Genomic DNA, 21,924 nt, shown 5'->3' on the forward strand with positions numbered 1-21,924 from the left:
TTGTCTTTTCGGACACACACAGTTAAAAATCAGTAAATTAATTGCATACATAGTCTGTGTATACAAAACGACGATAAAAAAATTCATCCAATTGCAATGCAATGCGACTTGGTGTCTTGAGCGACTTTGAAACATCTTTTATAGGTGTACCTTAAATTGCAATCATGTTCAAGCGGAATTTTAATCGAGAAAAACCTGCATGTACTTAACATTGAAGATGCCTGGTTATTTCGTTAATCGATCGTTTGATCTGAAATAAATATTTAATTGAATATTGGATTTTTATGTATCTTAATTTTAGTTAAATATATTGGTTTAACAATTACACTCATGCAAAATGTGATGCAATATGATATCAGAGATCTTAGCCAAAAAACATCGTGACAACATTCATCTTACAAACACAATTACGAATATAATTATTATTTCCTATATAAATCATTTAGACACACAAATCTATTAAATTAATTTTAATTTTTATTTCAAACTGAAGCTTGTTCCTATATGTTGCTGCAATAAAAACAACAATAAATTTCTGCAATCAAATCAGCATTTCAACACACTGTCGATCGTTGCACAGCATACATGTATGCTTTAACATTCATTTTTGTCCAATGGCTTGCCGTTCGTAAAGAAAAATTATTATTGGCAAAAGCTTTTAACGTTTACTATACAGCGGAGTAATCACGTGGTAGTCAAGATGGCGACGTCTATGCCGAGGCAGGTTTTTCGCCGGTTTATACCATGTATTACTTGTATTAATTTTTTAAATGCCTCACACGTTCAAGCTAAATCAGCAAGATATAGAGCGTATTTTTATACAAAATATCGCTTATCACATTTTACTGATAAGGATGGAAATTGAACGTCATTGAAAAAATAGACAAACGAAATGAAGGATATACATCGGCGAAAAATAACTGTCTCGGAATGGACGTTGCCATCTCGACTATCACGTGATTATTACCCCCTCTGTTATATATATCATGTTTCACACCGAACGGTCAAAGTTTGCGTTGCGAAGTGGTAGCACATCCGCTTACAGTTTAAGACATTGCGTGTTCGAATACCGGTGACGTATGTTTTTTTCTAACAAAAAACAATCTATTAAAAACATTTCAAATTCGTAGGCAATCATATCTAATGAAATTATAAAAATGCCAAAATGTGTTAACAATTCCCTTAAAACGTTGATTGGAACGAGATTTTGATTAAATTATCGTATTTCCACTTGTTTCATATATGCTATCATTCCAATAAATATGTTCCTAACATTTTTTGCTATTTTTTGCATACTCAGTTATGTGTTGTTTTTTTCCAAAGTATATCTCTTCGTATTTGATTTTGATATAACCTACTTGTTCAAGGTATTTATAATGGGGTAAGTTACTCTGAAACGTTTTAACAGATTAATAATTTTCTTGGTTCTTGAAGAAGATTGTCGAGTTTTTTTCAGGGCTATAATATCGTTGAACTTTGTGACGGCAAACATTTAACTTGCGATTTTGGACGGCGAGAGAGGGGGTCAAATTACAGTAATTTGCATATTATTTGAAATTATTTTAATAATTTGAATAAGTATTATGAACAAAGTGTGCTTAAAATATAGCGTACATGTAATATTTTTGTGTATGTAAAGACGTCGGTAAATAACAAAAACAACAACAACAAGGAAGTGTTCCTTTCTGATTAAATGAAAATGAAGCGATCGTAGCAAAATATAATCATGAATAAATGAATAGTAACAAAATAATAAAAACAAATATATAACTTTGACCTTAGCTTCCGAAAAAAAGGTCGTTCAGTCTTGTAAATAATAATGATGTAATTATAACGTTAATTAAAACAAGAGCATTAATAAACGTCTAGCCAATCAGAAATAACATTTACATTCGGGCATTTACTTGCTCGCAAAATACCAAGCTCCCTTGATACATATTTCTGATTTTCCGATTGTTATAGGAGGGTTAGCAATATTTCAACTCTTCTTGTTTCATTTATGTGTACTTTGTTTTAACATTTATTTCAGCAAAAAACATCCCGGTATTTTGCCAAGAGACTTTCAACGCCGTCGGCGCTCTCGTTAATGAACCGGTCCCCTTAAGCTACGAACGTGCGGTCTGAATAATTTTATGGAGCGCAAAGATGAATCATGTGATTGAAGTAATTTTAAGGTCATATTTTAATCCGTTGTTAATGTGATTAATTACAATTCAGGTCATGACTGAATGTTCATGAAAGTATAGTGGTACGTACTGAGGAATTTGGTATGTTTAAGAAAACAAGATTTCCCTTTCTTATGTTATAAAAGAATCTCGTGAATTTTAAACATGAGGCATAAACAAATCATGACGATGACTAATTGTGTCGTAATATGCCAAGTTTTGACATCATCGTCATCGACGTTATCATCGACATGGACATCATCATCATTATCATCATCATAATAATCATCATCATCATAACTTCAAGCTGGATTGTTTCAAACTTATCAAAACCGATAAATCTTTTCGACCTCTAAATAGGTGTTCATTTCATTCGTATTTCCTGAATAACAGGCCCTTTGCCTATTCTGATTGGATGTATTTGCTTTGTTTTTTTGACATCTTTTCCATATTTGATAGCCTTCTTCAAACGGAGGAAAAACAACCACAACAAATGTGCACACGAAGCAGTATATCTGGTACGTTTTGAGCCATGATGAAAACTGACCCAACGAAAGGACATCAAAACTAAGCGCAACTGCCGGAAGTATCACGACGAATAAGACGAGACTCAGTACCCCGCCCAACACTGCGACCAAACGAGCTTTTCTGAATACTTTATCCATAATTCTTGCTGTTATTATGGTATTGACATCAAGTTTAGCCAGTTCTTCCTCGTAGACCAAACGAAACGGACTCAGAGGGTTGTCAATGCTAATCGTTTTAGCCCATTCCATGTCGCTGTCTTCTTCTGACCTTATTGTGTTGGTACAGAGGGATACGCCTATTGTCACAATCGCGCTTGTGACTAAACCGGCAATCATGGAAGTCAAAAGACTGTAATCATGTGCGGTGTTCACATAGAAATTAACGAGTCCGCCTTCGTAAGTAGACCCCATAATCATCATACCAGCTACAGATGCACCAAGGCCAGTAACGCAACCTAAAATTGTCCAAATAATAAATTAGGTGCATGTAAATGATAAATATAAGTCTTAGAATAGCAAATTTAATCTCTGTGGAATTCTAGGTTTTAGCAACACACGTTATTACATACTTTAAACAACTTACCAGAAATGACGCCTTTGGAAGTTGTTTTGGACCAAGATATCGTTGATATCAGAGGGACCAAAAATGGGCAAGTCAACACTTGTAAACTCAGAGTCGCCCAGTTGACGTTCATGTTGGTTTCGGATACAAGAAGACCGTACGGTACGATTAAAATGACGACCCACACCATACACCAAGACTGGAAACAAATTAAAAGGCAAGATAAACCGATATGATGTTTACGGTCACAAAGCTAATAGTTTGTTTTGCCGTGTGTCTACATACACGGCAATTGGATAAGAATGATCATTACGCTTATGTACTAACGTGAGTAAAACTTACTTAATAGTTAAATTGTAATCAACGGCAGGTTAATTTACACTGCGTATCAGATAATTGTATAAACGTATTAAACGGATGATTGTGAATCAATGGCTTTTGTTTATAGCATTTCAATGAGTGGTTGGTCCTTTGTAGTTGTTTTTGCTGTAACTGTTGAAGATGCCATGCATCGGGGCTTACCTTGTATCTCATAAGCCCGTCCTCATACTTTCTGTACTTGCCATGTATCGAACATGTGTACGTGACTTTTTCTGCTCCCTGTTTTTCGCGAGCTGCTACATCTTCTTCGCATGCCATGCATCCAATAACTGAGGTGCACGTACACAGCATCGATGAATCACTCCCCGTTGTTTCTATTAATTGCTTCTCTTTACCGCAAAGCAAACAGCATGATGGGGAGTTTAGCTTCCTTAAGTTGATTCCCAATTATACTTATTTATTTATCACGGTCATTTGTTTAGAAAATTCAATACATCGTTTATAAAATATTTAACGTACATATGTTCATTATTTGCAACATTTTGATATGTGTTACAATGTAATACAATTCATGACTACAGAAATAATTATCAAACATGGTTAATACCACATAATGGTGTTTTATTCGATTCAAGCATTAAACTGTTTAACATTTTTTCAAAGTGTTTTAAAAGTGAAAACCAACACAATTGGGATTACGTATGCAAACAAGTGACGAATATTATTACCTGAAGGGATTAATGTATGTCTTGTAGATATCGTAAACTATGATGGACGATATTGCCATTACTTCCCCAGATCCGGTAGACATAAGAGCCATCATCACCATAGTCAGCAAAAGATATGCACCAGTGTCTCCCATTAGGAAACTCATCACGTACGGCGTAATATAACCTTTCAGGTAAAATTAAAAACAAACATAATTAAAAAAATAAACAAAGAAAGTCTACTAAGGATACATTATTTATAAAACTTTATTAATATCTTTAGCACTTATTTTAATCAGATAATACAAAGTCAACTCAAGATGTAACTATAAATACCACTGTCAATTTCTTGCGAGGATAGTATATGGGTCGAATTCGGAAGACTCAGCGAAAAGTAGGACATGGTTGTTGTGACGGCAAGAACTGGTTGCACGACAAACCAGATGTACGCTGCTAGAAAGAAGCCTATGACTCCTTGAGCAGGTTTGGCTGCAATACGGCTCTGCCAGTTGGCTTGGTCAGTGAAACTGATCGAAGTTGCCATGATAAGAAGAACAACGCCAAAGACAATTCCGGATTTTGAACGGAACGTTGCTAATGAGTTGCTATAGTTACCGTCCGGTCCTTCGACACAAACTGCGGCGTTGTATAAAGTATCGATTGACGCGATTGACTTATTTTCATCCGGTGGAAAATAAACTGAGTACAGGATATACACGGACAAAGCCACAAAGGTAAGAGCTGTGTTCAAGTAAGATATATAGAACGTTGTGCCGAGACCGCCTATCATGCAGTATGACCCAAACAGAACGGCTAATACGAGAAATATGAACTCGTTGTTTGTGTCCTTAACAAGACCCTCAAATGTTGATTTCCCGGCAAGTAGAACACTTGTTGTCACTATAACACTTGAGAAAATGGCAACACAGCAGAACAAAATGTGGGCCGACTTTCCAAATCTAGCATACGCAATCTGAAAGAATATAAACTCAATTGTTAACCAAGTGATCTTTCAAACAAAACTCAAAATTTTGTTTCAACACATTCTTTTTTAAGATTGCAAACAAATGCATTGGCGATATGTAAAATAAAACAAGAATGTAATGCAATCAGAGATGAAATAACTACGTATGCAACACATCTTAACTTAACTATATAATAGAAGTTAATGACAAACTAAGCATAAAGGTTAGTGTCTCTACCTTTACCATACAGATGTAAATGAGGAAGACAGGTTTTAATATTACGCATAGACTTTTAAGCTAATTAATTTTGTATTTCTGCATAGGTGCTTTTTAATTAAGTTATTATGCAAACACATCCATAACTTTTCTTGTATATGAAAAACACTCAAACGTTGTCATATGCTAATAAGATGGTAGTTGGTCTCTAGATGTCATGAATATGTAATTGTCACAAGTGCCTGCTTGAGAAATTACTTAGAGAAAAACTAACGGTTGATAATAAATCAAAAACATATATTCGGGCACCTGGTTTTAGCTCAATTAGAGAACGAGGTATGTTCTTATTTAAATAGCCATTCGAAAAATAAAATCTCGACACACCTGAGGGTACGTTTTCGCTCCTGGAGCACGGGATTTCAAGTAAAGCGACAACATTGGAAACAGAAGAATGTCGACAACAATGGCAATTGATGTCCACAAGCTGACACCGATACCCGTCTAGAAAAAAACATTGACACATTACGCATTGTTGTAACATTTGCTAAACATTTAACATTTTTTAGTTTTCATTATTTGTTATACCATTCTATAGTCACTAGACCAACTGAAATTATATATATTATAATGTTGATCGTGATGCTAATTTTATGACATTTCATATTGTGCGAACGATTGCTACGATATGCATATGTCCCATTTAACATGTATGTCGACATTACCATACCTTGCTTGTCAACGTTGTGCCTTGCAAAAAATCTGCTGGCCATAACATTTGTGACGTCACAGTGACTGCGGTAAGACTAAGGCTGACGCGTCCTCCTGCGTCAAACGCAGTGTCAAAATTTCCGTCGTCATGAAAAACGTACTTCCGGGATGCCTTGTAAGCGCCGGCGATAAGAAGTGAGAATCCGGCGAACCCCAAGAGTAAAAGAAGTGCGGCATGACTTTTTGGAATAGACGGCCGAATGCTATGCAGAGAAACAGTAAATTGAGGGTTAAGCAGCTTTAAATGCAAATGAACCAAATTAAACATGATATTACGTCTACCCAATGTCTGAAGAATCAGGGATGAATACAATTAGTATCATTGTAGCATTAGAAGTACGCACACGAGTATGTCTTTCAGTTTGAAAATTCAAATGTACACTAACTGATGATTATTTAAAAAAGTAATGATTACTTTGAGATTCCGGAGTACCGCTCGAGTTTCACTTTGCATGAAGGTTCGTCAGATGAGGTCGTCTGTGGTATAGCAGATTGCGAGACCACACCCTGAACACACAGGCTGAGTCCCAATAACACGAAGGCTAAGTTCGTCTGAATAAAACAATGTATCGCAAACTGGACAGAACCTTTAAACAATATATTTGATTGCTTAGACCTTTTAAATATGTATGAAAGCATATTGGTTAGTTGCGTTATATTTTATTCAAGCGGGTGGTAACTCTTTGTTTGGATGTTTTGACAGTATAAACTCTGTGGCTTACACTAGGCATAACGAGACCACTTAAATTAATTACGATGTGAACTATTAACGAGTACATGTATTTTCAAAATTAAATGTGTTTTAGACAATGCTTACGTCTTTTGTGATTTGTGGAAACACTTGTGTTTGAAAAAACAACAGAATACATTGGGGACTTCTTATAGCATACATTTCATGAAACAGTTTCTTAATCACAAAAGTAGTTAAACAAATAATCTCAAATAAATCACCATTAGAGGAATGTGTTTATTCCTCAATACACAACCGATCAATATAAGCACACGTTAAATACACTGCTCATAAGACAAGTAAAATTTACCTTCATAGTGTATCTCCTGATCTTTGCTTTCTCGTTTTCGTTTTGTTCTTTATAAACGTATTTTCAACGTAGATAGCGTTTACACTCGGTTGATTCTTTATTTGCACATACACTTATGGGCAGACACATGACCTTAACAACGAAAGTAATCAGCGAGCATTACATTGCGAACTGTACGTCACCTAAGTGATGATAAGCAACGTCGATAAAGTGCTTTTAAGTTGTTACTTCATGCGCCGCATTTTGAGTTACAATTCACTCAGAAATGTGTCTCCTAACGAAAATTCACCATCGACGGCTTATGCTTTTGTGTATTATTGCTTCTTGTTTTAGTTATGATGAAGCGCAGAATCGAATGTAATGTGTTGAGTACATACAAACGTTAAATGAAATGTTAAATTACACACCTAAGGGGTTTTGTCCGTCTGTTGGTTGGATCACCAGCTTTTTCTAAATATATATCATCACATGAATGAATAAAATTGAATCGAAATTCATGTTTATAACTTCTCGAACACAAATGCCCACAAGGCGTATTAGAAACATAGTTTTTGTCATTATAATACGTGTGGCAAGAGACGAAATACAAAAACACAACCGAGTTGCCAAATCTTGAATGTGCGATCTGAAATTTGATTAAAATAAACTCTATCCTTGTATTCGGAGGTATTTAACATACAGCAATTTAGCAGTGTAGATCAATGTAACGCGATTTTAAAATTTGTATCGGCTTCAAGATACAAAGTGAATAAACAGTATGTTGATTGTTGAGCACAAAGCTTTTCGTGTCGACATTAATGTAAACATAATTTTCGTTCCATAAATAAACGACCGCATGCTATCATAACGTTTTTCTCCAGTTGGTGCAGAGGAAGTTATACTTTGGTCATATTTTGTTCGTAAATAGTTTATATTGTTGAAATTATTGTGTGGTTTAAATACGAAATACTTTCGTATAACTTGTTACTGATAGCTTTAACTAAAAACAGCCTGGTATGTTTTTATGTTTTTTTAAATAAATTTATTTACGAAAAAGAACAGTTAAAATTTCAGTTTTGATTGGTTATTCTACTGAAATAAATTTTGAATAATGGATTACAACATTTCAAGTTATTGTATGTGCATTTAATTGGCCATTAAAGTTTTGGGTTACTTAAAGAAATTTAGACCGGTGTTTCTGTTTTTCTAAAAAAATATATATTTGGCAATACACGTCCGAAAGCCGCTCCTAATGATCATACATACATGTTATAGCATATAAAGAGTTAATAAAGGTTAATTTGAATTCAGAAGCCTTTATTGTGACAAGTGGAAGTTAAATTTTGTTACACATGACGTACATTAAAGAGGTGAGGTTATTTTTGCATTACTGTGAGGCCCGTATTATTCGTGAACTAAATAAACCGTGTTTCCGTTAAAAATGTATGACAAACCTGGCAACGGATATATGGTAAATATGCTTAGAATGAAAATAAGCCAATAAAATCCAGACGAAATGATTGTATTTTGGGAACATGTCGCTTAATGTTGATTTGTTATGTAAAGGATCTGATAAACGTTTAATATCAATAACCAAACCCGGACTCGTGTGCTTAAGTAGAGAATCTATTGGTTTATAACAGAATAAGATCAAACGCGAGGTCATAGAAAATGCACATACTGCATCTGAATGAGTATAACGCTCGAGGTCGGAATTTAATAACACATGATTATAAGTAACTTAATGTTCCAAACCGATCCAGTTATCAAGTGCAAATCATATAGCAAAGAAGGTTTTTAAGGAAAAAATATCTTTTGGTTTGCAATTTCATTTATATTATATATTGTCTGGAGCAATACTTATAACCACGTTCGGTCGATCAAGACGTTGTAAAATGTTAACAAGAACTAGACGTCTACATGTAAATACTTTGTTGTATTGAACAGTGCTGACCCAAAACATATTTTGAAGAAATCAGTGTGTTTATTAATAAAATACATAAAATATATAAACCTATTTATAGATAAAACGCTTAACATATAAACAAACGTGCACCAGTTGACACCATAGTTGTGTACTAAGTCGCTTATATAATCTGATTAAACTAAGGAACGTGAGAGTCTGTTATACATTTAGATCATCAAAAGTCCACCGTGTTTTGTACGCTTGATAATATATCATGATTGACAAAATGGGGTAAAAAAACAAACTAAGATTGTCTAAAAATAAAAATAAAGTCAATATGGTGAGGGGCCGATTTTAACATCCGTCCGGTGAAGTCGCAAAGCATATGCATTGGTTACTAGGTGCAAATAGTTGTTCTTATACATTTTGTAAAATAAGATACGTTTTTATAGTTTTATCTGGAAAAGTTTATTTAAATAAAGGAGTAAAAGAAATCCTTTCAGCCTCCAATTGTAATCCTTATTATGTTAAAAAACACACAACAACCGTATAAAGTGCATATAAACGCGATATGATTTCATCCCCATTTTTGTTTGGGTCAACGGTCAGCTAATTGAACGAAACAAAACTTACTATCGAAATTAATCAAGAATACTATTTAGAAACTAAGATTATGAATTGGATAAATGGTAGGCCACGTAAATCCCCATAAATTGGTTTGCCCGTCAAAACATAGAAATGAAAACTTATAAAGCACAAACAATATGATCATAGCAACGTATATTCATATTGGAGGTATTTTACATAATTTTGCGTGACGTTTAATATCTGTAGAGACCGATGATCAGGGCATTGATACAGGATTTACCATACAACCACAGGAAAATAACCAAATATATTGCTTCAATTACTGTATTGATTTAAAACTAATCTTACAAATATCAAAAATGTTTGTATTTAAATAACTGTACGAGACATGCATCAGTAATATCGGAACTTCGGCATGCAACAAAATTGTCTTATCTTATGGCAAAATATACAGCAAAAGTACGGTGAGACAGTTAAGATGACTTTGTAGTTATCTCCCTTGATGGCTAATACAGTTTACATCTCTCCACTCTGAATGAATGTTAATACCTCCCGGATGTAACTAGTGAAGTTGCTACCCCTGAAGTTGTTCAAAACTTCGAAAATGTGAAAGGTGGGAAAGTCCCACCACTACAAGAGGATGCTAAAGTGTTGCTAAAGCACACAACATACTTGATCAGCGTATTGGTCTTCAAGGAATGCCTTTCGCGCAGAGACTGCGACAAGGCTAGACTGTTAGTGGACAGGTTTGCCTTGATGGACTACGTTTGCCGAATAGGTTTAGCAGACTTAAAACCAACAAGTCTGGAAGACCAATTCTACTAGAAGAATGTTAAAATCATTTCACAGTGAAAAAACCCCTTCATGAAAACTTCACAAAATGAAAAGATCGGGCCTTCATTAGATGACCAAGAATGTGCGTCCATCATGAAATCATAATTTCTAACAGATGAAGATGGACGATGGTCAGTACACTTGTCATTTCAGATTCAAAGACCTGTTTTACCAAGCGTCAGACCACATGCTAAAAAAGAGCTCTCCAGCGGAATGTCTCGCTACGGAACAATACTGTGAGGAAGGCTGGTATGCTGAAATTCATAGAGATATTCTTGAAAACTATGCAGAAATGGTTCCGCACTACGTGATAAAGAAGAACATTGGTATCTGCAATTTTTTGGAATATATCACCATAAAAGAAACAACTGAGAGTTGTGTTCTACTCATCAGCCAAGTTTGAAGGTTTTTCTTTGAACAGCGTTTTGTTACCAGGCCCTGACTTGATCAATAATTTAGTAGGCGTTCTACTAAGATTTAGAGGAGGTGCCATTGGTATTACTGCTGACATTGAGAACATGTTTAATCAGTTTCGTGTGGCTCAGAAACACGGAAACTTTCTCAGATTTTTTTCTGGTAGGAAAATTATAACTTTGAAAGTCCACTGAATATAGAATGAAAGTCCATGTGTTTGATAAGCGTTCATCACCTGCAGTTGCAATCTATGGACTTCAGAAGACTGCGACAGGACATTCCGCATAGACTGACATTGCAAAGAATACATTCCGCCTTTTTTGATCGGGTTCATTAAACAATAGAACCCCTTAAAACAATAACACACAAATGATACACTAAAGTCAACGGAATTGTTATCAATATAAAGCAGTAAAAGGTGAGTAACTGTGTCAAACCTTGAGTTTACTCTCATGTTCATAAGTAGAATCTATGACGCATGTGACACATATTTGAGTCAAGCTTACACCAGAGGGTGGGACACGCGTTTACGGGAGCTTACCGGCTTCAAGTGAGGTAAGTTTGATATTAATGTAGTGGATATAAAGGTTTGTGCAATCGCAATACACGATATGATTTCAATACAAGCGATTGAAATATACATGTATATTTTTTCTCTTTCATACTTATGTGAATCCATATTATTTAAGACTTTTGCATTGAGAAAATAGAGTATTGGCTCACTTAGAAAGGTTATTTCGTTTGTTTCGAATATTGTCTTCTTATCTCAAGTAGTCTTATTATGTCAAATGCACAACGATTTCATTACGACTCAAATGCATATTTTATTTTGTATGTAAGTGTTGAATATAATTGAAAAAGTATGTGGAGACATTGTGGGAAGAAATAACGTTATACAGATAATGGTTTATTTAAATAAAAATCTTGAGAAACTAGCATCATGACATATACGGAACGAAACATGTAACCTTAAGTAATGTTAATATGTCAAATGCATAATGAATTCATTCCTATCCAAAAGCATTTTTATCATGTATGAAAGTGCTAAAAACGCTTGAACATGTATGCAGAGACATTGTGGGAACACATGTCGTCACACAGATTATGGTTTATTTAAATAAATAAACGTGAGAAAATAGCATGATGGCAATATATACCAATATACGGTACAAAACGTGAATTTAAGCACTTTCAACAATTATATGCCAGCCTTGTCTATCTAGACTTAATAAAGTAAAATATAAAACACTACAAAATTCGTATCAGAATTAGGTCGACACGTCATAAAATACATCAAATTAATTCAAAATATTACAAAAAAAAGGGGCGATACACATTTTATTGTCTTGTACATCAGCCACCACACAACCCATACTCTTGAACATAGGAGAATGTATTCAGTTGGTCGGCAGGTGTTTCGTACAACATTTTTATAACTCTACAGTTAGTTACGTGATTAAGAAAACTCTTATATTGCACCACATAACATGCTATAAAACTACAATGTTGAAGTACACATTTAAACTTTATTAAATATGAGTAGTTATTTGGTTTCAAGCTCTTTGACACATGAAAAAGCTTTTTGATTAATTAAAAGTCAGGTCTCAAAATGTGCTTTAAAGAAAGTCAGTTGCAAAAGGGGGATTAAACCATTTTTAGGCAATTCATTAGTTATCAGAGATGAAACGGCATCAGGAAAATGAAATAAACCTTTGTTAAGTTTATTTGACTGTACATGTGCGTCAATACTCTGTATTAAAAGAGAAAATGATATTTGTACATCCAATTTCTCGAACGTCACAACAGATTTGTGGAGGGCTTTCCTTCAATAACTTATTTATTAACAATTCCTTCACGAGAAACACGAAAACGACGCCATCTTGGAAGTGAGTTACAACTAACCTCACTTAAACCCGGTAAGGTCTAGTATTTGCATGACCCCCTGATATACAGTTTCAATATTAACAGTCTGATCAAGTTTTATAAAATCTGAATCTTAAATGTTTTGGTAAGAGTGGTTTCTATGTTTTTGCTTTATTTAATGTAATTCTCACTTGATAAAAATAACACAAACAATATTGCTAAAGTTATGATGTATATTTATGTTTTACAAAACTGATCGGACACATCGATTCTAGAAAAGACAAGAACTTCCGAGGCCTTTAGCAAAAGTGTTCAATGGCCAAATCACATTACAATATCATTCTTATTGAGTTTAAAAAATCGCAATAAAATACTTTATCGATGATACAATAATTGCGCTTCATAGCCTTATGACTTAAAGGGGAATTCACAAACAAAACACTGAAAGCACTTCCATACATGAAATGTAGTGTTTATCAACCTTGTAAACACTTAAACATCCACATTTAAAACTCCATCTTGATGAAACTTGGTCAGAATATTTATCTCGACATTTTATAGGCTTATATAGAGTTCAAATAAGTTTCACGTGCGACCAGGAACTAGGTCACCAGGTCAAAATGTGGTTGTGTGTTGCATTTCATCTATTTCGTAAAAGTTGGTTGGTGTGAAGGTCTTTAATGTTAAAAGAGTATAATTCTAATCAATTGATTTACAATAAGGGCCATTAGATGGTCAGCTATGTGTTAAGTGGATCCGTTTTCTGTCGTTTTTTGTGTGTAAATGTGACGATTTGTTTCACTGTATTTCGGCATTTGGAAAAGAGACGAAGCGCAGTAGTACGAGTATCTAGGTTTTCTGCATTCCCTAACACAATATCTTCATGACAATTATATAACGACTTAAAATAATTTTATCTTTTTATTCAATATAAAACATATAATGTAAACATCTGCATAAGCAAGAACAAAGTTATAACATGCAGCAATGATAATGTTAAACATATTATACAAAATATGCTAATATTTATATATTTTTGACCTTGTGTTTTTCTTCAAATTTAAAGGTTGTTGGTTTGTGGGTTTTTTGCTTTGTATGTGTGTGATAAATGTTTTTTAATATATAATAATTATACTATATATGAGTTGCATAAAGTGGGGTAGATACCCAACTGGACCAGATTATGAAAATTTAATGTGTTTCCATTTTTGTTCAAAAATGTTAAGTGTATCGTTGTTGAGGGCTATTTCTTTTTCAATTTGGATCATTAGTTTTAAATAATTTATAAAACAGTTCAAAGTAGGTTTTTGTTTTTTATATTTCATGCTGAATATGAAATATTTCATTAATATAATAATGTGGTTAACAGTGCTATTAATTTCTGGTATTTTAAAAGTATTTACACCGAAACTGATATTTAAGAGAGACAGTTTTATTCTTAATTGTTGTTTCTCTAGAAAAATTGTCAATTGATTCCATAGAGATTGAATATGTTTACACTCCCAGAAAAGGTGTTCTATTGTTTCAATATGTACACTACACATATCACATAGATTAGTGTTGGATAGGTTGCACTTAAAAAGATATTTATTTGTAGCTATGATTCTATGGATATATTTATATTGAAAATTTCTCACAGTGTGCTATCTATAGTTGTTTTATACGGCATGATAAATATTTGTTTCCAATTAAATTCTTTTTGCCATTTATTTTGAGCTTTGGAGATTTCGGCAGGGTTTTTAATTTGAAGTGTGTAAAATATTTTGTTCGTTTTGTTTTGTTTTGCAGTAATCTTTTCTACGAATGTTTTTTGAGTACATGGTGTGTTATTTGTATTTGTAGCAGCTTTAATATGTATGGGTATACTTTTGATCAATGTGTAGTACATCAGGAAATTACTTGTCGTATAAGTCGTTTATTCTGTAGTCGTACAATTGATCTACATATTTTATGTTTTGTTCAAACCAATGCTTATAGAAAAACGTTTTATTGTTTGTAGTTATATCTTTATTGTTCTTTAAAATAATTTTACTGTTTATTTTGGTTTCTAAATTATAAGTAACTTTACACCATGCCGATAGAACATTCGATAGAAATATGTTTTTGGTTGAAATTTCATCTAAAACATTATTGTCAATATTACATTCAAGAAGTAAGGAGTCACCATATTTTTTAAAGATTTTCTGGTAGAATAATCTCCATTCACTCGTACTGGTATTATCTAGGTATCTTTTAACCCAGCCGCATCTGATTGCATTCAAGAATGAGTCAATGTCCGTTAATTTGATACCTCCATTTTCTACAGATTGAATTAACTGAGTTCGTTTAATTTTATTAGGTTTACCGTCCCATATAAAATTGAATATTTCTGATTTTATATCTTCAATAATATAATTTGGTGGGTTTGGGAGAACTGTTAGTGTGTAAATTAATTGAGGGAGCGCAAACGTTTTCAACACGGTGTTTTTTTCCGATTAGTGTTAGTTTACGATGCTGCCATGATTTTAAACAATTTTTTAATTTTTGTAATTTAGGCAATATGTTTTTTAGAATTGTTTCATTTTCATTGTTTGTAAAGGTTATTCCTAACGTTGTTGCTTCATCTGATATCCAATTAAATTTCATTTCTTTTTTAAGATGAATATTTATTTGTTTAAATTTACCTACTCGTAGCACAGTGCATTTACTTTTGTTTAGTTTAAGACCCGATGTCGTTCCGAAAAGGGTTAACGACTCTATTATGTTATGGAATGAGTCACTATTGTCATTTAAGATATAAGTTGCATCATCAGCAAATAGGGACTGTTTAATTTCGTCATCAGGTTATGATGATATGCCTTTTATATGTTTATTTGATTGGATGTGATGTGATAGATACTCGATGCATATAATAAATAGCGATGATGAGAGTTGACATCCTTGTCTTACCCCTCGTTCGATGTTAAAACTGTTTGAGAAGAAGCCATTGTTTATGATTATACTGTTAATATCGGTGTAGAACAGTTTGACCCATTGTATGAGACTTTCACCAAAGTTCATATTTTCTAGGCAAGAGAACATAAATGAATGATCAAGTAAATCGAATGTCTTTTCAAAGTCTGCAAAGAAAATTAGACCAGAATTATTTGAATTGTTAAAATAGTTTATGCATTCTTGTATAAGACGAATGTTTTCACCAATGTAACGTCCTTTTATGAAACCAGATTGAGATCTTGAAATGATTGATGGTAATATTTTTTGTAATTCTGTTTGCTATACTTTTAGTTGCTATTTTATTATCGTTGTTCAATAAGCTAATTGGGCGCCAGTTTGACAAGGATTCTAAGTTTTGTCCGGGTTTTGGAATGAGTGATATTATACTTTGTTTTTGAAGCGCGGTTAAACTTCCGCTGTTAAATGAATAATTTAGTGAATTAGTTAAATGTGTTTTAATATCGTTCCAGAATATTTTATAAAACTCGATAGTGATGCCATCAGATCCCGGGCTTTTGTTATTTTGCATTTCTTTAAGAGTTAATCCACATTCATATTCAGTCAGTAATCCGTTGCATAATTGTTTTTCCTCTTCATTTAAAGCATGATGTGTATTTTTAAAGAGGGTGTTATTTTCGACATTCTTTCTTTTGTAGAGGTTTTCAAAAAATAGACGTTGTTCTTCTAGTATTTGATTTCTGTTTGTTATGTCTTTGCCGTCAACTACTAGTTTGTGTACCGTTTTTTGTTCGCTTCTACGTTGTTCAATATTTGCAAAGTATTATGTATTTTTTTCATTGTGTTCAACATGCTGTGCCCGCGCTCGAAGAATTATGCCATTGAGGTGTGTATGATAGATTCCTTCTAATATTTGTTTTTTTGCAGAAATTTCATCTTCAATGGCGACGGTATCATTTTTGTTTGTTTCATGCAATTGTTTTTCAGGTGTTTCAATGATTTTTATGGTTTCAGTTTCAAGTTTGTGTGTTTCTTTTTGTTAAAATGACGTGTATCTTATTGTTGTGTTACGTATATTACCTTTAATTATTTCCCATAAGGTGTGAGGGTTTGCATCTTTGTTATCTTGAACTGTATTGGTTATTACCTGTTTTATTTGCGTTTGGTATTGTTGATCTAATAAGATGTTATTATTAAGTTTAAAGTATCCTGTTCCTCTTTCAGGTTGTATTTTATGCAGTTTAAGTTCAACTAGCGAGTGGTCAGTCATAAATCCTGGTTTTATGTTGCATGAGTCAATAATATTGCACAGTGACTCAGATATTAAACAATAGTCTAGTCTGCAAAATATTGTTGGTTTTGTGTTTGAGTGCCAAGTGAATTTGCTCTCATTCAGATTAAATGTACGCCACATGTCTATCAAATTGTAGTTTTCAATTATGTTATTCAGAATGTTTCTATTTTTTGAGTGAGTATAAAGGTTTCCATTCCTTTTATCTAATAATGGGTTAAGAACAATATTGAAATCACCTCCGACTATAATGTTTTTATCTTGGTTATTTATTATAAAGGATGGTAATGTTTCGTAAAAATTGGATTCATTTATGTTAGGACCGTAAACGTTAATTAATGTTAATTGTGTTTCGTGTATTTTTATATCTATACTTGCTTGTCTACCAGTTATTATTTCGTTAAAGTTTTCAACTGTGATCCCTATATTATTTTTAATCAGAAAGGCAATGCCTTGTTTATTAGTATGTTGCCCACTGAGATAGATGTCTCCATCCCATTCATCTTTTATGGTTTGTGCTACAGTATGTGTTAAGTGACATTCTTGTCAAAGGCATATGCTATTTTTTTCATCTAACCATTTGAAGATTTTTTTGCGTTTGTCTTTATTGTTTAGCCCTTTTACATTCAAAGTACAAATTTTAATACTGATATAAAAGATGGTTGAGTACATGATAATTTTTAGAGTGTCTGTCCAGTTGTTTTTTTATTATAAGACATAGGTCAATGAAAGTTTTATATGTTTTGGTGTTTGCTATAAAAGTGATGTGTATGTACAAACATAGTAAACATTCCATCTTGACATATATAATGGAATAAAGAGAAAGAAAAAAAAAAACACTAGAAAAAAAAGAACAAAATAAACAAAAACAACAAACAATTGAAACAAAGAGATGCAAAAATGGATAAAGGCATACGATAATGGTATGGGGGGGTGTTATACAGTAATGATATATCTGTCCAGTATACTGTTAAACATCTAAGACGAGAGTGAATTATGTAAAACGTTTACATATGATGTTATGAATCAAGAATCCACACACATACATACACACATACATTCATATACATACATATACATATATACACACTCGTACAAACATGCATACACATATACATATAAACATATACACATATATATATAGCAATAAGACAAATTGCCTATCACAACACATCTCTTTTTGAAAAAGGAGAAATAAGAGCTTGATTTAACAACCATAATGTCAAAATATATTATTTACATAACACATTGTATATAAATCAATATATGCATTTACATTCGTTACGAAAACTAGTTAAAAGCCGCGATGTATCTCGCCAATATTAATGTGTGACTTACCTTTCTGCATAAAAACATTTAAAGTACCGTTACGAATAATAAGAAAGGTTCAGTTCTAAGAGCAATTTGATTTCATTAAACGGACCTTACTGTACACAAAAGTGCTGTTATTGTCTCATTAAATAATGCAGAACGAGCGCAAACAAAACCGAATGTCAATATAAGCACAATATATTACAAACAATTATGCGAATGATTCCACGAGGGCCAGATCAACGTTGACGTTCAATACCACTTATTTTGTTAAGCGAAGCTTTCCGTCGCAAGGAACTCGCATCCTCACTGCGACCAAGACTGTCAGTTTTAGAAAAAGGCCGTTAGTTGTAGTAAGCCTGTCATTGGGTTAAATTTCCTAGAGATCTACCGTCAACCGTCTCGTCTGAGTCCTTTCTTCTTCTTTTATTGACGTTAACGCTATGCTTTCACCACGTCCTAAGCGTTTTCATAGTCCTTATACTGCGAACCTTCGGCGTTCAAGCGTCGATAAAAGCCGTTGTATTTACGTGCACATTACATTATTGGCTTGACGTCTTCGACTCCAATGCGACCTTGACGTTTGTGCTGGGACTACATAACATCCATACAGTGTCATAGACGTACTAAGAACGCGATAGGTTTTCCGCAGAGTCTCCGAGCTGTATTCATTGCTTTTTTACGGCGACTCTGGCACGTCAATTACGTCCGCACTTCATCATGCCGACGTTGATCGCGTTGCATTTTCGTATACGTGGTCCTCAGGGCGATATTGTGTCCATCTATCGAATAGGCAGCAAGAACGCCACACCTTGTCATTGACATGGAACATGTCGGACGCCGTCTTCACGAGCTATCACGACGACCACTCATCGTACTTAGCGATCCTACCGCATGTTGAGTCTCCCTACGAAAGCATTACAAACGCCAAACCCGTGAGACGAGGGTATTACTTACGCTAATGTTGCAATCCGTAATATTTTAGAAAGTAAGACTAATGCTGCAAAAGGGTTTTCGCATGTCAACCCAAATTGTATTATAATTCATATATAATAACGCTCATCTTGCAAGTTAATAATCATGATACCCACGATTTGCTTATACATGCATATGACAAATAAAAATATAAACCCTTGTATATTATTTCAATCCGAATTCCATTATTTAGTATTCGCTTAATGGCTTAAAGTACATTGGCTTAAAGACCTTGCAACTTAGGGACAAGCCTCACTTAAGTGCGCCAGATGCTTTCATTTTGCCAAAAATTGCATCTTTCCGTATTTTAATGTGTTCCATTGTTAAGCGATCGTTTTATTACATACCATTTATTGATCATAGGTGAAAATGTGTGATGTCTTTCATTATAGGGTCAAATTACGCCAAACACACTATAACAATAACAAGTTAAATGCTCTCGTTAACTGTTGTGGCAATGTCTTTGCAATATTGTCGTCACTATTAGACTTAGCTCAACGAAGCACACTTTCTGAAAGTCTTCTAATTTAAGCGAGTTATTAAGTTCGACATCAGTTACGACATCTTGCCACATACTCTAGAGCATGTCTGGTACATACTGACATATGTTGCCATATGCACAATTTGATATTCGGAAATGTATAGAAATATGAAACAACGATTGCTTCTACCTACCTGAATTTCCACGGTGCGATCATATTGTCAAAAGGTGCACCGTAATGTTAAACAATAATATATGTTACGATTCCTCTATTTAAAATTGTATTTGCAAATTAACGTCGAATATTTTAATGCAAATTATCAGTTCATAACATTAAATACTTAATGCAAACAAAAAATATAATTGTAAATTAAAATTTAGCCACACAGAATCACAATTCAGAAAACAGTAAAATTACAGTAAATTTGAATTTATTATTTTTGTATCTACTGAATGGATATGAATTCAAAACACCTCGAACAAAACAACATTCTAAAGCCCGTAGTCAAATGAAAAAATATGACCACAAAGAGCTTTTAACTACGTTTGAGACGTTGGAGACGCTGTGCCAAATAATATTATTTTTCTCTTTGTCAAACAATTGAAAATATTTTAATAACAGATCTGTGTTATAAATTGCAATACAAATTTATGTATTCATATTATTTTTTTTAATCAAAATAAAGAAAAAAGAAAAGGTTACATGTTAAAGGGGCCTTTTCACAGATTTTGGCATTTTTTTTAACTTATTCATTAAATGCTTTATATTGATAAATATAAAAACATTGGATCGTAAAAGCTCCAGTAAAAAATCAAGAAAAAAATTAAAAAAGGAAAAGAACATTGTCCGGAGCAGGTTTCGAACCAGTGACCCCTGGAGTCCTGCCAGAGTCCTGAAGTAAAAACGCTTTAGCCTACTGAGCTATTCCGCCGAGTACACAGTTGTACGTTTTTTATACCTTATATAAGCAATCTTCGTAGTTTCACAAAATTTAACGACAAAAACAGAACTCTCCAAATTATTCAATCGTTTCGCGTTGCAACGCTTTATAATTTTTAGGTTTTCAAATCGTCAAAAGATGCATATAATAGCTATAATAGAGCATGGTTAATGTTCAGTATTACTGTTTCCTCACAAATATCATAACTAAAACGAAAACTTACGAATCTGAAACAACTTTTTTCAATTTTGTCAATTTACCAAAGCGTGAAAAGATCCCTTTAATAACGGTTACCAAAGAAAATGTAATAGTATTTCATGTCAATATCATAAATAAGAAATTGAACAAGAAACATGCAAACAGGGCATTTTTTACCTCCGACTTAAAGGTAAATTGAAAATAATTATGTCATCTGAAAAGGCACGGCCTGTTGGTATATGAAAACAGTGTTTAAATTGAGCTTTTAGAGTATGCATTGCAAATGGGACTGAAAAGATATTTCTATTGGGATGAAAAAAGCATTTCAAATTTAGCTAGAATAATTTCCCATCATGCATGACATACAAATTATATTCTACGAGGTTTAATACATTTCCTACTGATAATACCATATATTATTTACCTGTGAATATTTTATTGTAAAATGTAATTTTCTTACTACATTACACATTAACCTTCCTGCATCACTTTCAAAAACGAGGCTGTTATTGTCCAAGATGTGCAGACTGCTGAACGTGGATGTCTCAGGCGGCCCGTTTTTCCTCTTACCAGAACACAAGCACGGTTACAGTAAGGGTTAGTATTTTGAGATCACATACGCACCGAAAATACAAGGAAAGACTTTCTGTGTTATTGAAGACCACGAGAAGCCGAATGCGGATCTGGCAAAAAATACTGGGCGACTCGATCAAAAGGCACATTACTCGCTTCAAGTATATCACCTGAAAATGAACTCCTGCAAAACGACAGTCGTTTCATTGGCTACTATTATGTATTGTTTAAAAAAGTCGCTTAGTTTTTAGTACCGCTAGTCCGTGATTTATTTGAAAATGATAATAATCTTTGAAGTTTATGATGTTTTGCCTTAACCGATGTTTAAGCAAGATTAATTAAAGGCCTACGCCATCTTGCGATGCTAC

At 33.5% G+C, this 21,924-nt stretch overlaps 1 protein-coding gene across 1 annotated transcript; it reads right to left on the minus strand.

Moving 5' to 3' along the window:
- Positions 1-1,673: 1,673 nt before the first annotated feature.
- LOC127878035 (uncharacterized) lies at positions 1,674-7,447 on the minus strand. Its single transcript, XM_052424427.1, has 9 exons — positions 7,272-7,447; positions 6,647-6,783; positions 6,191-6,434; positions 5,848-5,964; positions 4,619-5,255; positions 4,304-4,469; positions 3,777-4,005; positions 3,276-3,453; positions 1,674-3,147 (listed from the first exon to the last, which is right to left on the minus strand). The coding sequence occupies exons 1-9, from the start codon at positions 7,275-7,277 to the stop codon at positions 2,492-2,494; spliced, it is 2,370 nt and encodes a 789-aa protein (XP_052280387.1). The 5' UTR covers positions 7,278-7,447; the 3' UTR covers positions 1,674-2,491.
- Positions 7,448-21,924: the final 14,477 nt, after the last annotated feature.

This window comes from Dreissena polymorpha, chromosome 4, assembly GCF_020536995.1.
Source record: "Dreissena polymorpha isolate Duluth1 chromosome 4, UMN_Dpol_1.0, whole genome shotgun sequence".
In the NCBI taxonomy this organism is placed as follows: Eukaryota; Metazoa; Mollusca; class Bivalvia; order Myida; family Dreissenidae; genus Dreissena; species Dreissena polymorpha.

What these genes read in the sequence shown, in the direction of transcription:
- LOC127878035 (XM_052424427.1), bottom strand. An exon ending in CGGTACTCCGGAATCTCAAA is followed by an intron (nt 6,435 to 6,646) that starts GTAATCATTACT and finishes TTCTCTGCATAG; the next exon opens with CATTCGGCCGTCTATTCCAA. An exon ending in ACATACATTAATCCCTTCAG is followed by an intron (nt 4,006 to 4,303) that starts GTAATAATATTC and finishes AATCAACTTAAG; the next exon opens with GAAGCTAAACTCCCCATCAT.